The sequence below is a fragment of the Lytechinus variegatus genome, chromosome 3, assembly GCF_018143015.1.
Source record: "Lytechinus variegatus isolate NC3 chromosome 3, Lvar_3.0, whole genome shotgun sequence".
Taxonomy (NCBI): domain Eukaryota; kingdom Metazoa; phylum Echinodermata; class Echinoidea; order Temnopleuroida; family Toxopneustidae; genus Lytechinus; species Lytechinus variegatus.
Window position 1 is genome coordinate 49,374,597 of NC_054742.1, and position 22,346 is coordinate 49,396,942.

General features: G+C 34.8%; 1 protein-coding gene across 1 annotated transcript in view; it reads right to left on the minus strand.

The window, feature by feature from the left end:
* LOC121411240 (pyruvate kinase PKM-like) overlaps positions 1-16,956 on the minus strand; it is a 29,765-nt gene extending 12,809 nt beyond the window's left edge. The window contains exons 1-2 of the mRNA XM_041603849.1: positions 16,727-16,956; positions 1,313-1,510 (exon numbers count right to left, since the gene is read on the minus strand). Of these exons, the coding sequence (XP_041459783.1) occupies positions 1,313-1,490 (178 nt within the window). The 5' untranslated portion in view covers positions 1,491-1,510; positions 16,727-16,956. The remainder of the gene's footprint in view (positions 1-1,312; positions 1,511-16,726) is intronic.
* Between the last annotated feature and the right edge of the window lie 5,390 nt (positions 16,957-22,346).

A 22,346-nucleotide genomic window follows, 5' to 3' on the forward strand; every position in this document is an offset into this window, starting at 1 on the left:
GCAATTTTGAGTCTCGCCCACTTATGAAAATAACCAGAAATAATGTGATTTGCGAGGGCACGCAAGAGAACTATATTGAAACTTCATTGTGAAATGACTGGGATGGAATAACACTTGTCATAAGAGCCTTGCACGTAAACTTTAATGTTGACCTGAATATGACCTTTGACCTTACCATGTGACCTACGACTGCAGCATAACATGCAGGTCCCCCAAGTCCATCTACCATCCAAGTTTGGTTGAAAAGCGACATACGATTGCGGAGTTAGGTGTCATAAGAGTCTTGCATGTAAACTTTAATGCTGACCTGAAAATGACCTTTGACCTTACCATATGACCTCAGACTGCAGCATAACATGCTGATCCCCCACGTCCATCTACCATCCAAGTTTGGTTGAAAAGTGACTTACGGTTGTGGAATTATGTGTCATTACAGGTTTGTGACGGACGGACAACGGATGGACGACAAACAGCCGCCAGACGCCATTTGGATCCCTAAGTCTCGCCTTCACCTCTGGTGGGCGAGACAAAAATAAGCAGATTTTTTCTACACATGTACATGGCATAGAATTGGTAATAACCAGACCATGTGCCCATCTAGTAATTATTTTTAATAAATTTCATACTTGGCTTGCTTAAATTATAGAATTTATGAAGAAATTATATCAATTCACTTTGGAACTTATTCAGACTTATTGGTTATTGCGACTACAAGTGATTAAGGATTAGGGATGCCAAGTAAAGTTGATTATAAGTAGGAAAATTGTCTATAATGGACCCTTACAGAAAGAAAATGGGTCTTCTCTGGCCAAATACGGACCTACTACAAGTAGTGTAAGTAGTGTAAAAGTAAGGATTCTTATTACTGTCTGCAAAAGGTTCATCCCTGCTATGTAAAAGCAAGGTAATAGATTTCATTCAAATACACTTTGACTTGTATAATTCTTACGTAAAATTTACATATTTACAACAAATTTAAACCAATAACTCAATATGTGGAGGTGGACTTTATAATGGAACTATGACTTTTACACTTTAAACACTTGAGCTTGACTTATTGTGTAAACATTGAACTTCATATCATGCCATAAATTATGATACACACAGGTAGACATCTATTGCCTGGTTTTTATCCCACTTAAGTTCAGCTTATTGGTCAACCCACAAATGCATGATATTCATTTATGCTTTGTCAACAAAACTATTATTTTATCAAAGCGATTTATACACAGACTCCTGGCATCAAAGTCCACATATATGTCCAACATAAAGATATATTTACACTGGAAATGTAAAGAATCATGACCCCTACCGATTGTGCAGACGATTCCAGAGTTGCGCACATTGCCAGGACGAGATTCAATGTGAAGCTTGCTGCAGTGGTCCAAGAACGTGTTGGCCGTGACAACCTTGTACTGGGCCATCTGAAAGTAATGCTCGCTGTCATGTTCATCATCTGCAACATGTGGGCGCTTTGCAGCCTGAGACATGGTGATTCCAAATAACTACCCTGATTTAAAAAAATATAAAATTTTAAAAGAAAAGCATGAAATTAAAGTCATCTCCAAATCCTATCTGAAAGCTATTTATGAAACCTCCTAATTTCAGTCTTTCATATTAATCATTAGTAAAATAATCATCCGGCAAGCAGTTAAGCATGACATTTTTGTACTTTGTAGCTTGTAAAGTTTCCTTTTGTCAATTTCATTTTTAGCTCTAGTCCGAGTCATTCACTTTGAAAAAGACATGATTATGATTAAAGCCATTTACCACATTTTACAAAATAAGCCTCTAACGTGTTTTGACCATCGTTGGTATGCACAGTTTGCTGCTCATTCAGACAATATTACCAGGTAAACAGGTTCCCATAATCCTACATGACAAAATACACCAAATAAGTCAACACTGTCTGTCACACTATATCTGATAAGATGATCTTGCTATGACACACTCAACTATCCATATTGACAAACAGAATCACCCAGAATGCATTTAAAAAGTACAAAACTTGAGACATAATCCATATTAACCCAATATCAAATCATATTTCCCTATGGCATATTCACCTCTGAGTATGGATAAACTCCACATTGTCAAGACAAGCCTCTGACATGAGCAGATCTTGACTGATGGCTCTATCCCATATCAAAGTATTGTGTACCAGTCAGGCATACATGTACATGTAGATGCCAACTCTACTGCTTTTCAGGCATTTTCACCATATACCACTTTTTTTACTCTCCTTACCGCTTAAAAAGAAAATAGGCTGAGATGTTTTTTCACCAAGGTTTTACCAAAAATACACTATTCAATGATTACACTAATGCTTGGCTCCAAAATCTTTTCATGAAGATAAACTTTGGATTGTGAAACCATTCCTTTTTTTCATTACTGCGTTCCTCATTAAGACCAGTTTGTGGGAATGGTGGGAGGTGGAGCGGGGGAACTGTATTATCGAGGGCGTTCAGAGGCATTTTTTCGGCCTCATCAAAGTTTCCATAGAGAAGATAGTTCTTTCATAATCTTGGGGGACCTTGATTTAAGCTGTGCCTACCATTTTTCACTTCATTCTTTTTTTTCAAAACATCAATAATTAAAAAAATTGCCAAAGCTGTTGTACAAGCATGACAAGTGTAATTCATCATGTTTATACAGTATATACAGTACTAAATAGAAAATTCAGAGCACCGTTGAATTGAAGAAGAGGACATGAATCTCACTAAAATAATGCAAGCTTCGATAAACGTTATAAAATGCCCTAACGAAGTTATTTGCATCATGGACCTACATGTACCTGTATTGCATGTTTGTATGAATTCGCGAATAGAAAGATAATAGCAAGGGCGTAGGCTGTGGGGGGGGGGGTGGTGGTGCACTTAGTGATACCTCTCCCTGAGGCAGAAGAGTTCAGACACTGGCAAGCAAAACACAATTTGAACCCCTTCTTCTGCTTTCAACAGCTGATTTTCCACATTCTAGATTCACATCCTCAAGATGTGCACCTCCCTAAGCTCAAACCAGCCTATGCCCTTTAATAGATTACAGTAGAACTGAACAGAAAAAAAGAGTTAAAGCTACGTTAAACTAAGTAAAAAGCTTATACTTTGCCTAGTCCAATGATTCGTAATAATTATTGCACTTATACATTGTACGAAATTGTAACAATGCAGTGACTCAGTTTTCGGTTTTGTTAAAGATAGCGGAGAGTTAGAGTATAATGGGTAGAAACAAAAACTCAGTTCTTGGTATTGTTAAAAATAAAGGGGAAGGGGGATAATGAATAAAAACAAAAACTTTGTTCTAAGTATTGTTAAAAATAGTGGGGAGAGAGTACATGTACTGTACATGTAGCATAACCGTAGCATAACGGGTAGAAAAAGAAGCTTAGTTCTCGGTAACAATTATTAAACCATAAAAACAGAAAGTTAAGTTTCCAGTGCTGTTAAGAACAGTGGGGAGTTATAGCAGAATAAAGCAAAACGAACAGAACTTTTTTATTGAGTAGTTACATTTTCCAAATATGAGGGCATTCGATAGTTTTGGGATTGATAAAATATATAATTCTTTGTTTAACTGTTTGCCAGTAAATCTCAGAAAACATGGATACATACCGGTTTTCTTATAACATTCCATAATATGATTATTATGCATCATTAAAAAATCTTGATTGAGTTTTACAACTTATTACAAAAAATCTTAGAATAAAAATTTCCAATGTTGGCAACTGTCAAACCAATATATTGAAACTAACCATTTGCTAGTCACATTCATGTGTCATGCGAGTCACATTTACAAATGGCAATCGACTCAAAACAAGAAGTCAGGTGTCAATGAATTTTTAAATAATATTTCCAGATGTTTCAAAATACTCTCCAGAAAATTCTATCAAAATCTGGTATCTTCTTAGGAAATTACAGACAAATACAGTAAAGTCAGGAATCTTCAAGTGTTGTGTCACGCGCGTCACAACAAACAAACAAATTGAAATATCTCCTACAAAAACTACTCCAAATTCAAAATTTTTGGTGGACAATGTATATTATCAATACTTTGATTGAAATAAATAGGAAATAGATATGTGCAATATATGATTTTCAAGTAATTAACCTTAAGAAGGTAAAATTTTGTGTGAATGTCACACGAGTCACAATGGGATGGCTGACTGACATTTCAAAGTTTCACTTATTTTTCACAAGTCAGTTATGTACATTGTACACACTCAATGATATGCAAATGAGACTGAGAGTGGATATATTCCTCACTATTTCTTTTGTTTTTCATTGTATGAAGTATACAATATTTCAATTTTTATAGATTTGACAACGACCAACATAACTGAACCACAAAGTGTTAAAGCAGAGGTAATTCCACATTTTCAGGAGAAACAAAACTTTGTTTCACGACAATGAGGATAAAATCAAAGTAAATCAATGTATATGAAATAGAAAATAGTGAGTGGGTGGTGTAATCAGTCTCTTTTTCACAACAGGATGTGCATAAAACTGATTGGTGAAATTTTAAATGTCATAACTTTAATTTTACGTCTGATTTGGATGGAATTTTCAGTGTTACACAACTTACACTTGTTGGATTTTTTCTTTTTATTTCAATCAACCTTTTGTAATTAAGGTGTACACGGCATTTTCAAGAATTTTCATGATGCAAGTGCGAGCTGAAATTTGTTGATAAACTGAAAGTCAATACTTTCAAACCATGTTTATAAGACAAAAAACCCCCCAAACATTTCCAGCGAAATATGTGACATTATACATAGAGACATTTCACACAGACGGCGCGTAGCGAGAGCTGGCAATTTTCTTGAAAGACAAGCTCAGTCTTAATTTGATATGTGACGTAAAAAAGGAGCATAATTATCAAGCACTTCAAGAGATGCATTTAATAGATTTCAAAATTTCCAATGTCTCTAGCCTTGCGAGGGCCCTCCCCCACTCCCTCGCAAAGTCTACCGCTATTGCAGTTTTCTATGTTGGCAAGCATGGTCAGGTGATACTATCCAAATAACCTTGCATGTCTGACATGAACATCTGATATCACCATGTCTGAACATGGCAGACAGATTAGCATTAACTACCAGTATGTCAACATAATAGTTTAAGCCATTTTCAAAGCATAAAGTATTAAGATGCATCACTATGCAAAGAGTCTAACAGTGCAAGACATGATGGAATAAAATACATCCTTGTACAGGGCCGGTGCAGTTTTGTCATTAGTGCAATCCTCATAAGAATTAAAGAGTGTGATTTGCATCTTGTATCATTTTTTAAATTTATTTTTAGTTGTTTGTGATAATTTATTTATACATCAAGCAACAATCATGTAGCTCTTCAGAATGAATGGAGAACCACATTTTTTTTTTCATATTTGGATACTATACAGTGCGTATCAAAAAAAAAATTTACACTTTGACAAAGCCCCTGGAATTAAAAAATACACAACATGTGGGTAATTTTTTCATATATAATCTTGGGTTTGGGTCTCATCTATCCAATGAAGTACAAGTTTTGACAGAATGTTACACTTGAGTGAGTACTGTCCATTTTTGTAAAGCTCGCAGAAATCTGTTTGCACGGAAATGCTCATTTGTACGCTGTGTAAGGTGAAAGGGTGAAATCAAACTTACCCTGCGAAACATTTCTCATACATTTCCCTTGCACTTTTAGTCAATTGAAATAAAACATATACATTCAAGCATTTTCTAACAATTTTGCCACCCAAATTGAAATTTCAACACTTAGTAAACACAACCATTACCCTTTTTGTGCCAGCTGGATCCGTTTTTTATCATTTAAAGTGGGTTTGCATTTCATTTACCATTTAATACTTGTTTCTCCACACTTTTCCCAAGCTTGACAATGATTAACAAAATGAAAATCAAGCCTACGCCATTTTATGTAAATCACAGCTCAGTGTAAAGCAAATATTGTCACGATGGCCTTGGTGTGTGGAGGAGTGGGGTGGGGCGCAATGCACTCCTCGAAGTGGTTTGGGCAAGGAAACAAGTTAAAAACGATATCTTAAAATCAATTTTACTAGCTAAATTCCACATGTTATTCATGATTAGGGTCTACTTTTATTCGCATAACTATTTCAAAGTTCTGCGCAAATCATTTTTCATTAACTTTTCAAAAGTAAGTGGTGCTCACTCAAGCGGAAATATTTTTTGACAGTTACATCCTCATTTCAGTAAATGGATCTGTACCAATGTTAAAATGTGGAAAAATTGTCAGGATATTACAAATGTATCATTTTACAGGATTTTTTCGAAGTGTAAACTTTTTTTTTATACGCACCGTATAGTATGAATCATAAATATACTTGTAAGACTCATTTCACCTTTAATATCATCTAAATGGCTTAAGAACTCAAAAATTCCAGTTTGCATGTACATGTATGACATTAAAATCATGCAAATTTGACTCTAACTCCATAAACACTGACCGATATACACTCAATGATCAATGTACATACCGTATATGTTGTTACAGCTTCAGGAGGAATTACTCTTTCTGAATTATGTCTTTTAAATTGATAAAGGCATCATCGTAAGAAGTTTCAATTTAATAACACATTCATGTCGTTTTTGCACATGTTGCTTGTAACATCTATGGGAGAGGACTTTTCATAAAAACTGGATTCTATGATTATTTGTAAAATAATAAATTTTATCTATAAATTGTTCTTCAAATTGGCATCGCTAACCGGATGTACGTCATACGTAAGCGGTTCAAGGGTCGACCCTATTGTACTTGCATTGTGTACATTTGGATCGAGGGATCTACACGACATCGGTCTGGTAAGAAACCTTTATTTTTTTACATTTTAATTGACTGTTTTTTTTTTAAACCTTCCTATGCATTAGGCGTGGGAAGGTGTAGAGATAACTAAAATCATGACCAATATTACGTGATTTTTAATAAAAAAGATGGAAAATCCATCTGTTTTGGTCAGTCTCTTATGCATATGGACGGGGGTCCAAGACTCCAATGATGAAGTATATCATTTTTTTTAAAAAGACATCATCATGGAGTCCTCAAGACTACATGTACCTGTAGGTTTAATGCAAGGACTCCTCTTTCAGAACCAACTGAAGACAGTATTTTCTTTTTTTAATTCAACCTGACTAGCTTTAATAATAAGTGCTTACTCTTTGCAATAAGACTGAAAAGGGGATCATTTGTCCTGGATAAGTACTTGGCATAGCAATTGAACTTCCCTGTGCTGAGGGGTGCAGTAGGCTGGTCGGTCATTGCCCAGGTTGAACTTGAAATGTATAGAAGTACAATGAAATTACAGGAAATAGGTTGACACCCAAGTATGACCTCTATTAAAGCTAAGTCAACATTAATGCTGCTCAATATCAGACTTTAACACTCCTTTTTTTAAGGACTGCCATCAAATTCTTTACCATTTCCTTCAGTTTCACTTGAAAACTCAGTGCAGTGTGTTAACTTTTATCCTAAAGGCAGAATGGGAGTGAGGGAAAGAGGGCTGACTCTAGCAGCCTTGATAAATCACTTTTCATTCTAATGTCCCAAAAATATACAATCTGTCAAATGTGTGAGTGGGAAAGCTGAACTAGCAACGCTTCTGTGACAGCTGAGCTTACATAAAAACCATGATCAATACTGGTACCTCTGATATTGAAGTCAAACTGTACTTGATCATGATTCTAGAATAAAGCAGAAATTGATAAAATGCACACTTAACATGTACAAGTAGGCCTATCCAGATCCCTGAATATCTAACTTACTACACTCAAGAGAAGTTAATGTAACTGAAGTCCATGTTGGGTGATTCCACACTAGAACTTCAAAAATATAAATTTCAACATGCTTTCAATAAGTCATAAGTAGTGTAATATTTTACTATGATACCCTGCACCTAAATTTTATGAAAATTATCAGTTTTAACCAAAAGTGAAGTCAGATATACCTGTAGTTTTTTTTTTTTGGGGGGGGACAATGGAATTTTCAATAATTTTGCTAATTACATGTAAATAGTCAAGTACGAACACTGCCCGAAACAATTATTGGCAAAGCACGAGAAGATTAAAAATAGGTCAATGGAAAATATTGCAATGGAATAATGTATCATTGATGGTTCCAAATAATATCTACAACATTTTCATGATCCATAATAGGGGCAGCCCTGATTTTTCCGAATCTATTTTTGGCAAAGTCTCGTATGACACATGAAAATGCAAAAAAGTTTTTCCTACAACTTTATTTTTGATGATGCAATTTCACAATATCAGTTTTTCTATTTTTGACCCATGGGTGATCGATTTATCCCATAAGGATCTAATTACTGCCCTTCATTTTTCAATAATTGTCCTATTAAAAGTTGTCCCGTATGACACACAATATAATTATAATGCATTTAATTGCAGGATTTGGATTCAGAAACTATAAATAGTAGGCCTATTCAAATAATTGATTTGACATAAAGTGACCCGAAAAGTACTTTTTTTTATCTCCATAGACAAGGCTCGACATTAGCGGTGGCCCGGGGCCACCAAAAATTCATCTCGGGCAACCATTATTGAAAAAATGTTAAGTTTTGGTGGCCCGAATCGGGCAACCAATAATTTTCAAAGTAGCGCAATTTTTCTCCCGATTTTGCATGCATTTATCAAATTTCTACAGTTAAAATTGCAAGCCAATTCGTCATGCGCCTTTTTTGTTAATCTACACACAAATACACACACACACAAAGATTGCATAGTCATGAGTACATGTATGTAGGCCTACCGCTAGCATACAGTAACTATTATTCAGCTGGCTGGCGCGTTTCCGTTTTACACCCTGGCGAAGGCATTTTCCGGAAAAGTAGCCAAAAAGCGACTAGTGAAGAGTCTACACACGTCGCTGGTTGCATTCAGCGTGCGACACAGGCGAGTCCACCACCGCATGCAATTTGCAGTTACTGATCAGAGCACAGAGTTCCTCGGCACTTCATGTACAGAGAGAGCGGCAGTCAGGAGTTAAATCAATATACATCTCTATGATTGAAATCCGAACATGCTTTTGCAGTCGCGTTGTTTATGATAGTTTTTTTTTCTAAAAATAAATTAAAATGAATAGAATGACAGACAAAATCAAAATAAACAGATACTTATAATGGAAAGACAAATTGAAGTTTGATGGATTGATACACTTAGAAGCTACCGTAAGATAGATATAGAAGACTGATAAATAGATAGAGACAAGATAGAAAGATAGATATATAGAAATAGAGAGAGAGAGAGACAGAGAGAGAGAGGTGGATAGATAGATAGAAAGAGAGAGAAAGAGGGAGAGATGGATGAATAGATAGATAAATAGAGAGGGGGGAGACAGAGGTCGATATATAGAGGGAGAGGGGGAGAGAGAGAAAGAGAGAGAGATGTTATAGATAGAAATATGGACGAACAAAGAGAGAGAGAAAAAAGACAGACAGATGCTAAAGAAGGAGAGATAGAGAATTTGAGAGACAGATAGATAGATGTTAGATAGATAGAAAGATAAAGAATGAGAGAGACAGGATAGACAAATTAACAGATAGATAGATACATAGATAGATAGATAGAGAGAAATATAGAAAGACAGACAGATGGATAGATAGAGGATTTGAGAGATAGATGAGAGATAGATATTAAGAGGGAGAGAGACAAAGAATATTAACAATTTAACAGATAGATAGATACTCTAGGTTAAAAAAATAGATAGATAAATAGATAGATAGAGAGAATGAGAGAAAGACAGACAGATGGATAGATAGATGGATAGAGAGATAGATAGAGAATTTGAGATAGATGTTAAATAGATTTAAAAGTGAGAGAGACAGAGATTATTAACAGATAGATACTGTAACATGACCGTTTGTACACTTCCAAACTCAGTCTCCTATGCTCTCCTGTAATTCAATCTCCAAAGCTCACCTTACTTTAATTAAACTAAAATTATTAAACTGAAGATAGGGTGTACACAAAATAAATTAGAAGTTTACAAGATGAAGTCCTGATCAGCACTGACTTTACTTTCCCAATCTTATCTTCTGCCAATGTACCCACATTGGATAATCATAGAAATCAACCAATCAAATACAAGGAAAATGGTATGGACTATAAAATGAACTAACCCTATTTAAAAATAAGAACCAATCAGAGAATAGAGAAGGGTGATCATGAGTTAAACTGAATCCTAATGAGAATTAAACAATAAGACCATGTGGAGTGGAAAGCTAATGGAAATCCAGGAAGCATGACTGAGGGGAAACTGAATGAATGAATGAAATGCAATGAACCTGTGTTGCTATGTGAGATGTATTGTGGAGATGGAATGAAAGATGAGATCATGACAATGTATGTGGATTGAGAGGATGGAAAGAAGGATGAGATGAGTGGGAATGGAAATAAACAAGTTGAATGTAAACAATAAAGTATGGAAAGCCAAATGTAAGAAAAAAGATTAAAATAGATAGACCCAGCAAAATTTACTGTTACAATACTGAAGTTATGATAAAAATAGATAGATAAATAGATAGAGAGAAATAAAGAAAGACAGACAGATGGATAGATAGATAGGGAGAGAGGGAGAGAATTTGAGAGATAGATAGATGTTAAATAGATAAAGAATGAGACAGGGAAGATTATCAACAAATTAACAGATAGATAGATACTGTAGTTACAAAAATAGATAGAAGATAGATAGATAGATGGATGGGGGAGAGAACTTGAGAGATGGAGATATGTTTTATAGATATATGGACGGAAAAAGAGAAATAGAGAAAAAGACAGACAGATGGATAGATAGAGATAGAGAATTTGAGATAGATAGATGTTAGATAAAGAATGAGAGAGACAGAGAAGATTATTAGATAGATACTGCAGTTACATAGATAGAGATAGAATTTGAGAGATAGATATATAGACAGATAGAAAGACAGACATCAGCAAATCGGCAAGGCAAATGATCAAGGCAAACATTCGTATTGAACCTGGAAAGTATAAGCTCTGCGGATAACTTCGGTGCGGACTTTGGATCGCGCGCCCAGCTGATAATGTAAACAAACGTAGACGTAGACTCTTCACTAGTCGCTTTTTGGCTACTTTTCCGGAAAATGCCTTCGCCAGGGTGTAAAACGGAAACTCGCCGCCGGCTGTCTGGCTGAGCTTTGCATGCATGAAACCAATGCAGCTAGCTAGCTGTGCGCGAGCAGACTATTCAGACCCAGGGAGCTGCGATACGAAATGTTACTGCTAAGAAATCTTCCCCAGAACTTTGGAAATCTACGTCAAAGTCACATTTTACACCAATGAAATGCCCTTCTACAGTCCATATTACTGAAACCTGATTATATGCAAGCATTAAAAGGAGGAATTATGACCTCTCTTTTGACTCAAAAAGACCGATTTCCAAATGTATTAATACACATAAAACACATAGGTGAGTACATCACAGTCCCATATGTGCATTTGTATGTATGTTGATATTTGGTTTATTTCGAAGCTGTCTCTTCGAGCCAAAAATAAATAGGCCGCTCTTTCTTTCTTGTTTACAAATGACTTCTTAAACCACTCTTAAGGAAGTAAATACATTGGGAAGGCATTTCATTGATATGACATGTGAATTTTTTCCATCATTTTGTCAAATATAGGGAAGGAATTTTCTCACTGTTTTTTCCAGATAACTTTTGCCATTTTATTTTTTTCTTTCATTTTTTTCACAGTGATTAAACCATTTATACCCCTTCCCATTGAAAATGCCTGATTAAAGAAAATGTTTCTACTGAATAATAACAGTTTTCCCCATTTTTTGATAATTTTGTTTTATTTATTTTTCTTAAATTTTCTTTTGTTTTTTCTCAATTTTTTTTATGACCTGTTCTTTGTTTTTTCTTCATTTTTTCTTTTGTTTTATTTCACTTAACGTATTCATTTTTACAATTTTTTTCTTTTTTCAATATACTATTCTAAAAATTATTTTTGTTTATTTCCCCCTTTTACACATTGTTCTAATTCTGCAGCATGTGATTTTCTCCTGCTATAATATGCTGGAAAAGAGAAAATAAACTGGATTTTGGGCCTGCATAATCTAGGTTTTACAATCAAAAAGGAAGAAAGGAAAAATCAGTGTTTTGTAAATCTATCTGAGTTTGATATATGCACTATTTATTTACTTTACCATTATGAGTATGTGTCTATACAGAGATTAAAAATCTACACAACCTGGGAACAATACAATTCTTTGTTTCTCTTTCAATCATTTCATATTTACAATGATAGAACAATTTATGTATTACCACAAAATAAGCAAAGTAAAATAACAGCAAGCACGATTTACATACAAGATGTACAAAGAATAGTGGTACGTGTTAGTGATTGCAGAATATTTCAGTTTGTTTTATTCATTTTTAATTAATTTTTTTCTTTATATTTTTCGGGCCACCAAACTTTATTAGTGGGCCACCAAAAAAAATTATTTGAAGGTTTTGGTGGCCCGAACGGGCCACCACCAAAAAAAGTTAATGTGGAGCCTTGCCATAGAACATGAAATAGGTGATTCTGACCATTTTAATTGATGTCATGTAGGCGTATTCTTTTGTGAATCCCTTCAGCTGAACTGGTGATTTTCACTGGTCAGAGCAGGTTAATTTCTTTGTCAATGAGCATGAAAAGAAAACCTTTACAATTGATTCACTCTAGCCTGGAAGATGACTTCGTCTTGCATGCTAATGTGGAATTATAAGATGTAAAAAAAAATTACATATCAATTATCTATTTGGACTTCCTTTGATGATCACTAATTTTTTTATATTCAGTATTGAAACTCCTTACTTTTTTCAAGTTGTAAAAAAAAAATCTGGAAAATAAGACATACCATGTTGTTCAAAAAAATCTGGAAAATAAGACAAACCATATGATTTCATGAAATGCAGAAAGGTTTGAAAAAGTAGAACCGCATTTCTTAAGAAAAAAATATTTTGTGGAATTACAAACAGTTGTGACATATATATCCATTTTATATGAAAAATTATAACATTTTAGCCCCGTAATTTACAGTTTCATTTATTCATAAAAAGAGTATTTGAAATCAATTAATTCACTAAAACATAATTTCACACAAAACCTCAAGTTTTTCAGCTCGTAAAAATGTTGTGAACCCTTGTACATTTCCCATCATGAAAAACAAATAATATATTGCTCCCACCCAATTGTATATTGAGGTTAGTTAATTATATTGTCCTGAATGACTACTTATTAAAAGACTTTTAATTAAACAGGAAGAATTTAGGGGCAATGGCATGCTCCCCTTCTGATTGATAAAAAGTTCATTCTTTTATTCAGGCTGCCCAGTACAACACGCAAGTGCCTGTACAACACACAAGTGTCCCGTACGACACATTATTTTGTTTATGATATGTATTGACAGAAATATTCAGCCAATAGCGATTTCTAACATGTACAGTGTAATCAATGTCTTTAGTTTGATAGGATTATCATTTTCATCGGCCAAATAAAGTGATTAAAGAAGTCAAAGAGACATAAAGTAAGAAAGTTTGGCTTTAATTTACAGATGTCCCGTACGACACATTTTGAGTGTCCCGTACGCCACAATGTTCTTGAAAATTGTAATTTGGTTTATTCATTCATGAATGTTTATTTTGCTTTCTTTCATAGATGTGTTTGTTCTTGGGTAATTGAATATCAATTTGAGTTCAGTTTCTATGAAAATTATCTGTCCAACTCACAGACTTTAGAGTACAAACTTGAGGTTTCTAAAAAAGCCACCTTTTCTGCGTTCGTACGACACATTACTATTTTAAATCTGTATCATACTGGATGTGAATTCAAGTCATGTTAAGTCTTGGTTTTTCTAACACTCTGGTAGTACGGTACATGATTGATGATCACCTCTAGTTACTGGAATATTTTTTGTTTTTCTTGTCAAAAAACTGTCAAATGTTCTTTAAATGTCCCGTATGACAAGTATGGTATCACCCTGTTGGTTTTTTTCTATTCTCTTCACCTGTATGTAATTGCTTTGCAACAGAATTAAAACAAGTGGAACGCTTCCAGCAGTGGCTATTGAATAATTTAATTATTCATGAAAGAAAACACTCAGTTGAAAATAAAATACTTTGTCCATTGACCTAAAATAACCCTTGACCATGATCTATTAAAGATGTGCAAAATAATCATTCCTACAATCTACATGTAAATGATTACCCTCCTGTCTATGTTTCATGAACTACATGTAGATCCATAAACTTTCTAAGTTATGCTGCCAATTCAACAAATACCCCCAACAAGGTCAGAGTTGATTGACCTAAAATGACCTTTGATCTTGGTCATGTGAACTGAAACGCGCACAAGATATTCAGGGATACATGGTTGCTCTAGTAGTCTTATGTCCGAGTTTCATAAACTATATCCATTAACTTTTAAAGTTAGGATGACATTCCACAAATACCCCTAAGATTAACAGATTTCATTAACCCTAAATGACCTTTGACCTTTGTCATGTGACCTGAAAGTCGGGCAGGATTTTCAGTAATACTTGATAACCCAACTTTTATGAACTATGACCATACACTTTCTAGGTTATGATGACATTTCAAAAACTTAACCTTGGTAGCGTAAAGTTGGGGAAGAACGATAGAAAACAAGATGGCGGCGTAAACATCGGGCAAGTCTCTGATCTCTTACGTCTTTTCATATTTTTCTCATTTTTTTAATGAATTCTTGTTTAAAAATAAAATCGATAACGTAGAAATGTTGGAAATGAAGTTGTATCCCATCAACATGATTTAGGGCTAGATCGTTTAGAAGCTAGGAAAGTAGAAATTTCAGGGGCGAAAGTTTCAGGTTTTGGGGCAATAAGTGCAGATGAATCCTGGCTTCGTGGAGAGTAAGCATACATTAGTATAGGAATAACGCATTCCGCGGAGTTGTTTAGCGAGTATGCAACAGTGCACGAGAGGTTTCTTCTGAGCATGCGCACTCCACACGAGCCAGAGGCGACTGTGGAGTGTGCATACGAAGATGAAACCCCGAGTGCACTGCATATGGCTGAACAACGACGGGAAAATGCGTTATTCCTTTTATAAGATGGCTAAGTAATTTCGAACGCAATTAAGCACCTTATATGAGAAAGAAATAATGAAATAGATCTAAATCAAATATCAAAAATTTTGACCATGGGTTAGACAATTTGGGAGCGCGAAAGTCCCACGGGCGTGCAGGGATAGACACTTCTCGCGAATGATCACGTGGTACGCTTTGACTAATCAGCTAGCTGCAAATTATTTAGGCCTAGCCATGATTTTTACTCTCTAACTTTAGAGAAGCCTGAGTCCTGGCTAACGTTAGTTACCTTGGGCTTGGGCCTTGGCATGGAACTGCCCTATTCTGCGATTGGCCTGCTTGATTTCCCCACAATTTGTCAATGGAAGGTCGCTTTAATTGAGATTTTAAAGGTTACGTCTAGGCTTAACTTTGATAGACTGTTCCGGATGTGTATGGCAGTGTATCCTATTGCCGGACACTTTCATTTCAGTGCTTTAAAAATGACAACTAGAGGAAATACAATCAAGAAAAATTATCACTTGCTATTCCAAATATTATGAAAATTATGAAAATGATGAAATCATTTTATATTTTCCAACCGTTTTTTCTTTGCACCGCACTTGCCGCATACCCCTCAGCGAAAAACAATCATTTTCGTGCGTGACAAATTATATTTTCCGGATGCGCGCCGGACAGGTAAAAATATTCTCGATTATAATGATGTATTAGAATTGGTGTGATTTTTTTTCGGAATAAATCATCTCATGAGTAAATTCTAAGTTTTTGTTTGCTTTCTTATAACGATTCTGAGCAGATCTTTGTTATAAATTTGCATTTGCTAACTAATTTCCTTTTTTTTTATTGCGCGTTCGATATTGCACTTCCAAGTGTTAATGCTCGTTCATATCGTAAGACTCGGTCATCAAGTTCTATCGATGCGCTGTTGATCGTTGACGGCTCTCCATCATCACGGTAAACCTCGCGCACGGCCGGGGTACCGGGTACATTGAGAACTAGCCGTGGATGATTTAATCGATGGAGCGTACGACTACGAGATTGAAATTCGGCAAATCAGGTCCGTATTTCCATCAGAAAAAAGATCAATTGGGATCAATTGTTACTTAAAGCCAAAACTTTGTTATTATGTTATTTCAAGCATTTTCTGTCATTTTAGAGAAAAATAAGGTAAAAGCTATATTTTCGCCTTGTTTTTGCAATCTCGTTCTTTGAATTGATCTGTGAAATTGAACTGCGGAAGTCTTACGGTACGAAATTGATTTCCTACGCAGTTATATGCGCGTCTGGAAGTGTCCGGTAATACAATACGTGACTATACATTGCTGGACCAATATTAACAAGTTAGGACTTAGGTATTGACTCGTGCCTTGATCATAATTGGCACAGGGTCTGGGATCTATTCGGGTGCAAAGTTCAACCGAAAATAGACATTCATTTTCACACTCAGTCACACACTGCACTCACAGCTAGTATTACAGGATTATGACTGACAGTGTAGGCCCTACTCAGACACTGAGCTGAGACAGCACTCACTAACTAGTATTTACTCAGCAGGGTCGGCAGACTTCACTTGGGTAACCTAAAAAAACTTAGCTGGATGTTGATCTAGAGTAGATCTTGTGCCCGTACCGTACTTACCTCGAACGAATTTTTACTAGCAAACCGATTGAGTGATGAAGGTAACTTTATTACTATTAGGTAGATGATCTACGGTCGTTGGTCCCGTGAATTCTGGCATATGCACAGCGCGATATATGTGCACGTTCGAGCCGCATGCAAATTGCCCTGGTTGGCGCCTGTAGCTGTGCTACGCGAGTCTTTTAAGGGAGCCTAGACGCCGGGGTTGCTGGCCTGGGAATGCGATTTGTACCGGTAGCTAGGTACGTAAAGACGGCACGTAGGCCTACACACCAAATGCAAAAGCAGCTGATAAAAGGTCAATCCATTGTATAGTTTTTTGTCACTAGATGGGGCTATACCTTCTTCTTCTTCTTATGTTGGTTCGAGTGGCGATATTTGACTAAATGGCTAAATTGTCGCCATTGACTCTATCTATAAAAATCTCACTTCTCACATAATGGTATTATTACCAATATGATGTATATATGAAATATTTTTTCTTGTGCATCCTTCTAATATGAAAAAGATTATTATAATACTGCTATGATTCCGAGGAGATTGAGAGTATATACAATTTTAAGTCTTTTCTCTTCAAAGGGAAAATAAATTATGATAAATAATTTATATAATCATTTAATACCTAATAATATGGGACGAACACTTCTTGAACAAAACCGAGTTTGAAATTTTAAAGGGATGCTCCGGGCTAAAGATAGAATAAAAATTCAAAGCAAAATGCTGAAAATGATCAAAATCGGATAACAAAGTTATTGAATTTTTAAGATTTGCATTATTCTGCTGAATGACAGTTCTAGGCATGTCTTTCTGATTTTTTTCTGAATATTCATTAGGTGGGCTGATGATGTCATATCCCCACTTGTTCTTTTATATTTTATTATAATTAGGTTTATTCAAAAAAAAATTACCAAGAAATAAAACAATTGTATTTTTAAGTGCATTGGTTATTTGTAGCTGCAACTTACTAGTATTTCATCCTATTGATGGAAACACATCATTTACAGGGGCAGATCCAGCTGTCGCCGATAGGGGGGGGGGCGATTTTTTTCACCCATATTTTCCCCAATCGGACGGTCAAAGTTGATTTTTATTTGTTTCTTTGAAGGGGGTGTAGCCCTTTCTGTCACTTCTTAGCTTTATTCTTATAAAACAACATGAATATATAATAATCTCATATTGGCTTTAGCAATTGAATAGTGCGTGCGCGAAGCGCGAGCTAAAATTTTTGGAAATTTTATGTATTTTGTCTTGAAACGTTCTAAACAAATGTTTGTGATCCTGAAAAAGATGCGTACGGTATGTGACTAAATAATTATTGCTCATTGGGTTTTCAGTGTACCATTGATGTAACATTGCGTTGGTTTCAATATAAGGTTGTGCAACGTATATTATTTACAAATGATATGCTTTTCAAATTGAAATTAGTTTCAGTAAACAAATGCACTTTCTGTCGAAAAGAAATTGAAACGGTTTTGCATCTATACTCGGAGTGCAGACATGTTAATCACATTTGGAAAGAGTTAGAGGACTGGATTAGGACCAAAACCAATGAGACTCTATACTTTTCAGATGAAAATAAAATATTCGGATTTATTGGAAAAAACAATTGTGCACTCAATTGTATTTTTATTATAGTAAGAAAGACTGTGTATGATTGTAAAATAAACAAAACAATTCCTCTTTTCAGTATCATCAAATCCTCAATAATCAATTATTACCAAAATGAAAAATACATTGCCCAACTTAATTTCAACCAACACAGATTTGACAAAAGATGGTTTCGATTGAAAAATCTCTTTATTGTTTGACTTACACATGTAAAATTATTTTGTCAGTTCATTGTTTATATCAGTGATTGTATTATTCATTGTACTCTGTATATATTGATTTTTCATTGCCAATAAAATCCCTGTGGAGGGAAAAAAGATTGAAAAAAAAAAAAAAAATAATTACTGCAAGCACCGAAGCGCGAGCAGCATTTTTTTTGTATAAAATAGGTGTATTATTGCATTATTTGTATAATACACGTTCTGGCCTGATCGAACTGAAGGGACCTGTTAAGGACTGTTTGCATTCACCCATGAAGACGATACATATTTCAATAATCACATAATTCGAGCGCGAGCTGAAAATTGACATTCTGACCTAAAAACTGGACATTATTATAGGCTTTTTTGTAATCATGAACAGGATAGAATTGATGCGAAGCGCGAGCCGAAAAAAAAAATTTGACCTAAACACGGGACACCCTGTTTGGTTTTGTGAATCCCAGTAATTCGATATCTTCCTAATTCAATATTCTGATCTGAAACTGGATGATTCAAGCACGTAAAGCTGCGTATCTCAATAAACATGCGTGTGCGTGTTTTAAATTTATTATACCCTGGGCATTCTAAATAATACATTTCTTTTATTATGAAAATCCGTAATGCAAGCGCGAAGCTCGAGCTGAAAAAAAAAAGAATGATATTCCGATTTGAAAAGAGTCAATTTGAGCACTATTTTAAGCAATGTGTAGGAAATTGTGAAGTGGATAAAGATCGCACATAATAAATGATGTGAGCGCGAAGCTCAAGATTTATTATTTTGACACAGGACCGAGACTTGTCATCATGAAAATAATAAATACATCTTCATATTCCTCGTCCTAAGTGCTAGATAAAAGTTTTCCATATTCTATTATGAAAAGGGGAGAATTTGATTAATAGGAATTCATGAAAATGTTATCTTATTCATTAATCTAATATATAAGCCTAATCAGAGCGCGAAGTCTGTTGAAATTCAGGCCTGAAAACTGAACATTAAGCACTTTTGTAATTATGAATAGGATGCATGAGTTAATATATATTTTTTTAATTAATGCGAGCTCAAATCGTGAGCCGGAATGTTTTAAAAACTGCCATGAAAAGGGAGAGTTAGTTAGTTTGTTAGATCATTTTCAGGTCTGATTGTCAAAATGCAAGCATGCAGCGCTAGAAGATAGATTTTGACAATCAGACTTAAAAATAGATATTAGGGAACTTTATGGAAAACAAGAGAAGAAATACTAACTTAACTTATCAAATAATGCGAGCGCGTAGCGCGGGCTGAAAATGTTGACATTCAGACCATAAGACATTTTACAGAGGCACTTTTTAAAAATCGATTTGAAAATCAAACAGACTAATGAAAGCTCGATGTCCGAGCTGAAATATGTTTTGTATATGACTTGAAAACTTGATATTATACAGCGGCATGAAAGATTTTTTTTTTCTGAGTCTTTCCTTAACCTTATTTTATTACTCGTCTTGCTCCTTCTATTTTTCCTCTTCCTTTTTTCTCCTCTCCTTTCTCTTCTTTTTTTTGCTCCGCCAATAGGGGGAGAGGCGGGCCCCTCAGCTCCCTGATCCGCATATGATTTACTCATTTATGCATGATTTCATGTAATAACATAAGAAAAAGGAAAGTTGGGATGTGACATCATCAGCCCACATAATGAATATTCATGAAGACATGATATATAGAACTGTTTCACTAGATTAATGCAAATCTTGAAAATTCAATCATGCACTTAGTTATTTCTAATCCGATTTTGATCAAATTTTCAGCATTTTGCTCTGTGAAATTTACTATTTATATAGATATAAATATTTTCAGCCCGGAGTATCGATCCCTTTAATGTCGAAACCAGGTTGCGCACAAAATTTGGACAAGATTGTTTCGTGCTTTTGCAACGATTGGCTCATTAACATTTCTGCTCAAATCGTTGCTGATATGCCTCAGTAGAAAGGGGACGGCGGGGAGAGCTGGGACAAAAATGGCACTCTGGTGGTTTTCCATCTCTAACTTTTTAAAGGTCAAGTCCACCCCAGGAAAATTTGAGTTGAATAAAAAGAGATAAATCAAACATACATTATGCTGAAAATTTCATCAAAATCTGATGTAAAATAAGAAAGTTATAATATTCTAAAGTTTCGCTTATTTTTCACAAAACGGTGATATGCACAACTCAGTGACATGCAAATGAGACAGTCAATGATGCTCACTCACCATTTATTTTGTTTTATATTGTTTGAATTACACAGTATTTAATTATGTACATTAACAATAAGGACCAACTTGATTGAACCACATAGTATTAACAAAACTATTTCCACGTGTTTTGGGAGAAATTAATCCTTGTTTCAGAGGACAGCAGGGAGAAAATTGTAATATTTCATATTTCATGTAATAAAATACAAAATGAATAGTGAGTGAGTAATGTCATCATTACCTCATTTGCATACCGACAAAGACGTGAATATTATTTCTGAATGTAAGCGAAATTTTGAAATGTCATAACTTTCTAATTTTACATCCGATTTTGATGAAATTTCAGTAATATGCTTGTTGGATTTTTTTTCTTTTTATTCGAATCAACTTTTTGTTGGGGTCGACATGTCCTTAATTATTCAGAATGACATTTTCATGTCATTGTGGTAAATAGTGAACATATAGCCAGGGACTCCTAAACTTTAAGATTTTGGTAAAAATATTATTTTGGAACACCTCTTACGCGGGGTAAAGTGGGACACAGTGTGGGGTAAAATAGGACAGTGGGGGTAACATGGGACGAAAAACAATAAACCAAATTTTTAGGTGTATGGATTTACTAAAATTTAACCTGGAACAGTCACATTCACAATATTTGCACGATGATGGCATCCAGAGATATACAGGAATTTTATTTAGATTGAAATATTATATACCATTAAGAAAATTTTTACGATCTTATTGTGAAAAAATACCCTGACTTCGTTGGATTTCAAATTCACTCCTCAAGTCAATAAATCGTAAAATTAACTTATTATTGTAAATATAAAAAGAATCCAGAAAAAAAGTCATTTGAAAAGAAAATATGTTCGTTATCGAAATGTCTATACATCATTGTTGCGTAGTAAAGTATTTTGCTGATCTTTTTTTTTTCAAGTACAAAATTGATACATCGAGCACGTGGAAGGTGATCAAAATTGTTTTACACACAAGGAAATCAAAGGAGTTCACTAAAGAAATTAAAAAAAACGATGTATCGGTCGAACTTGTTAATGCTGTTGCTATGGATAACGTTTTTAATAACTACTATGTAAATATTTTTATACGACTCTCTCCCAAAATATTCCGGAAACTGATTAGAGATTCCAACACTTAAAATAAAATCCCAATCCTAAATATTTTTTTTATCATTTAAAACTTTAAAAAATGTACAGAGAGCGATGAACTTACAAATTTTGTCATAAAACAAGTATAACAATGAAATTTTGACTCCTTTGACTTTCCAATCCCTGGAAACTGGCTTGGGTCCTCAAAACATAAAATTAGCTAAGGTTAAAGGGTGATAGACGCATTGGCGGCGGAAGCCACAAATTTTAGGAGGGGACATCCCAAAAAAATTTGCAAGGAAAAAAAAAGGTTTTCAACCCAAAATTTTAAGAGGGGACGTAGGAAAATAAATTGACAAGCAAAAAAAAAAAAAAAAAAAAAAAAAAGGTCATCAACAACAAATTTAGGGGGGGACACGTCCCCCCTGTCCCCCCCGCTTCCGCCGCCTATGGATAGACGGATTGTCGGCAATTATCCGTCAATTTCTCTCCTTCATGTCCTA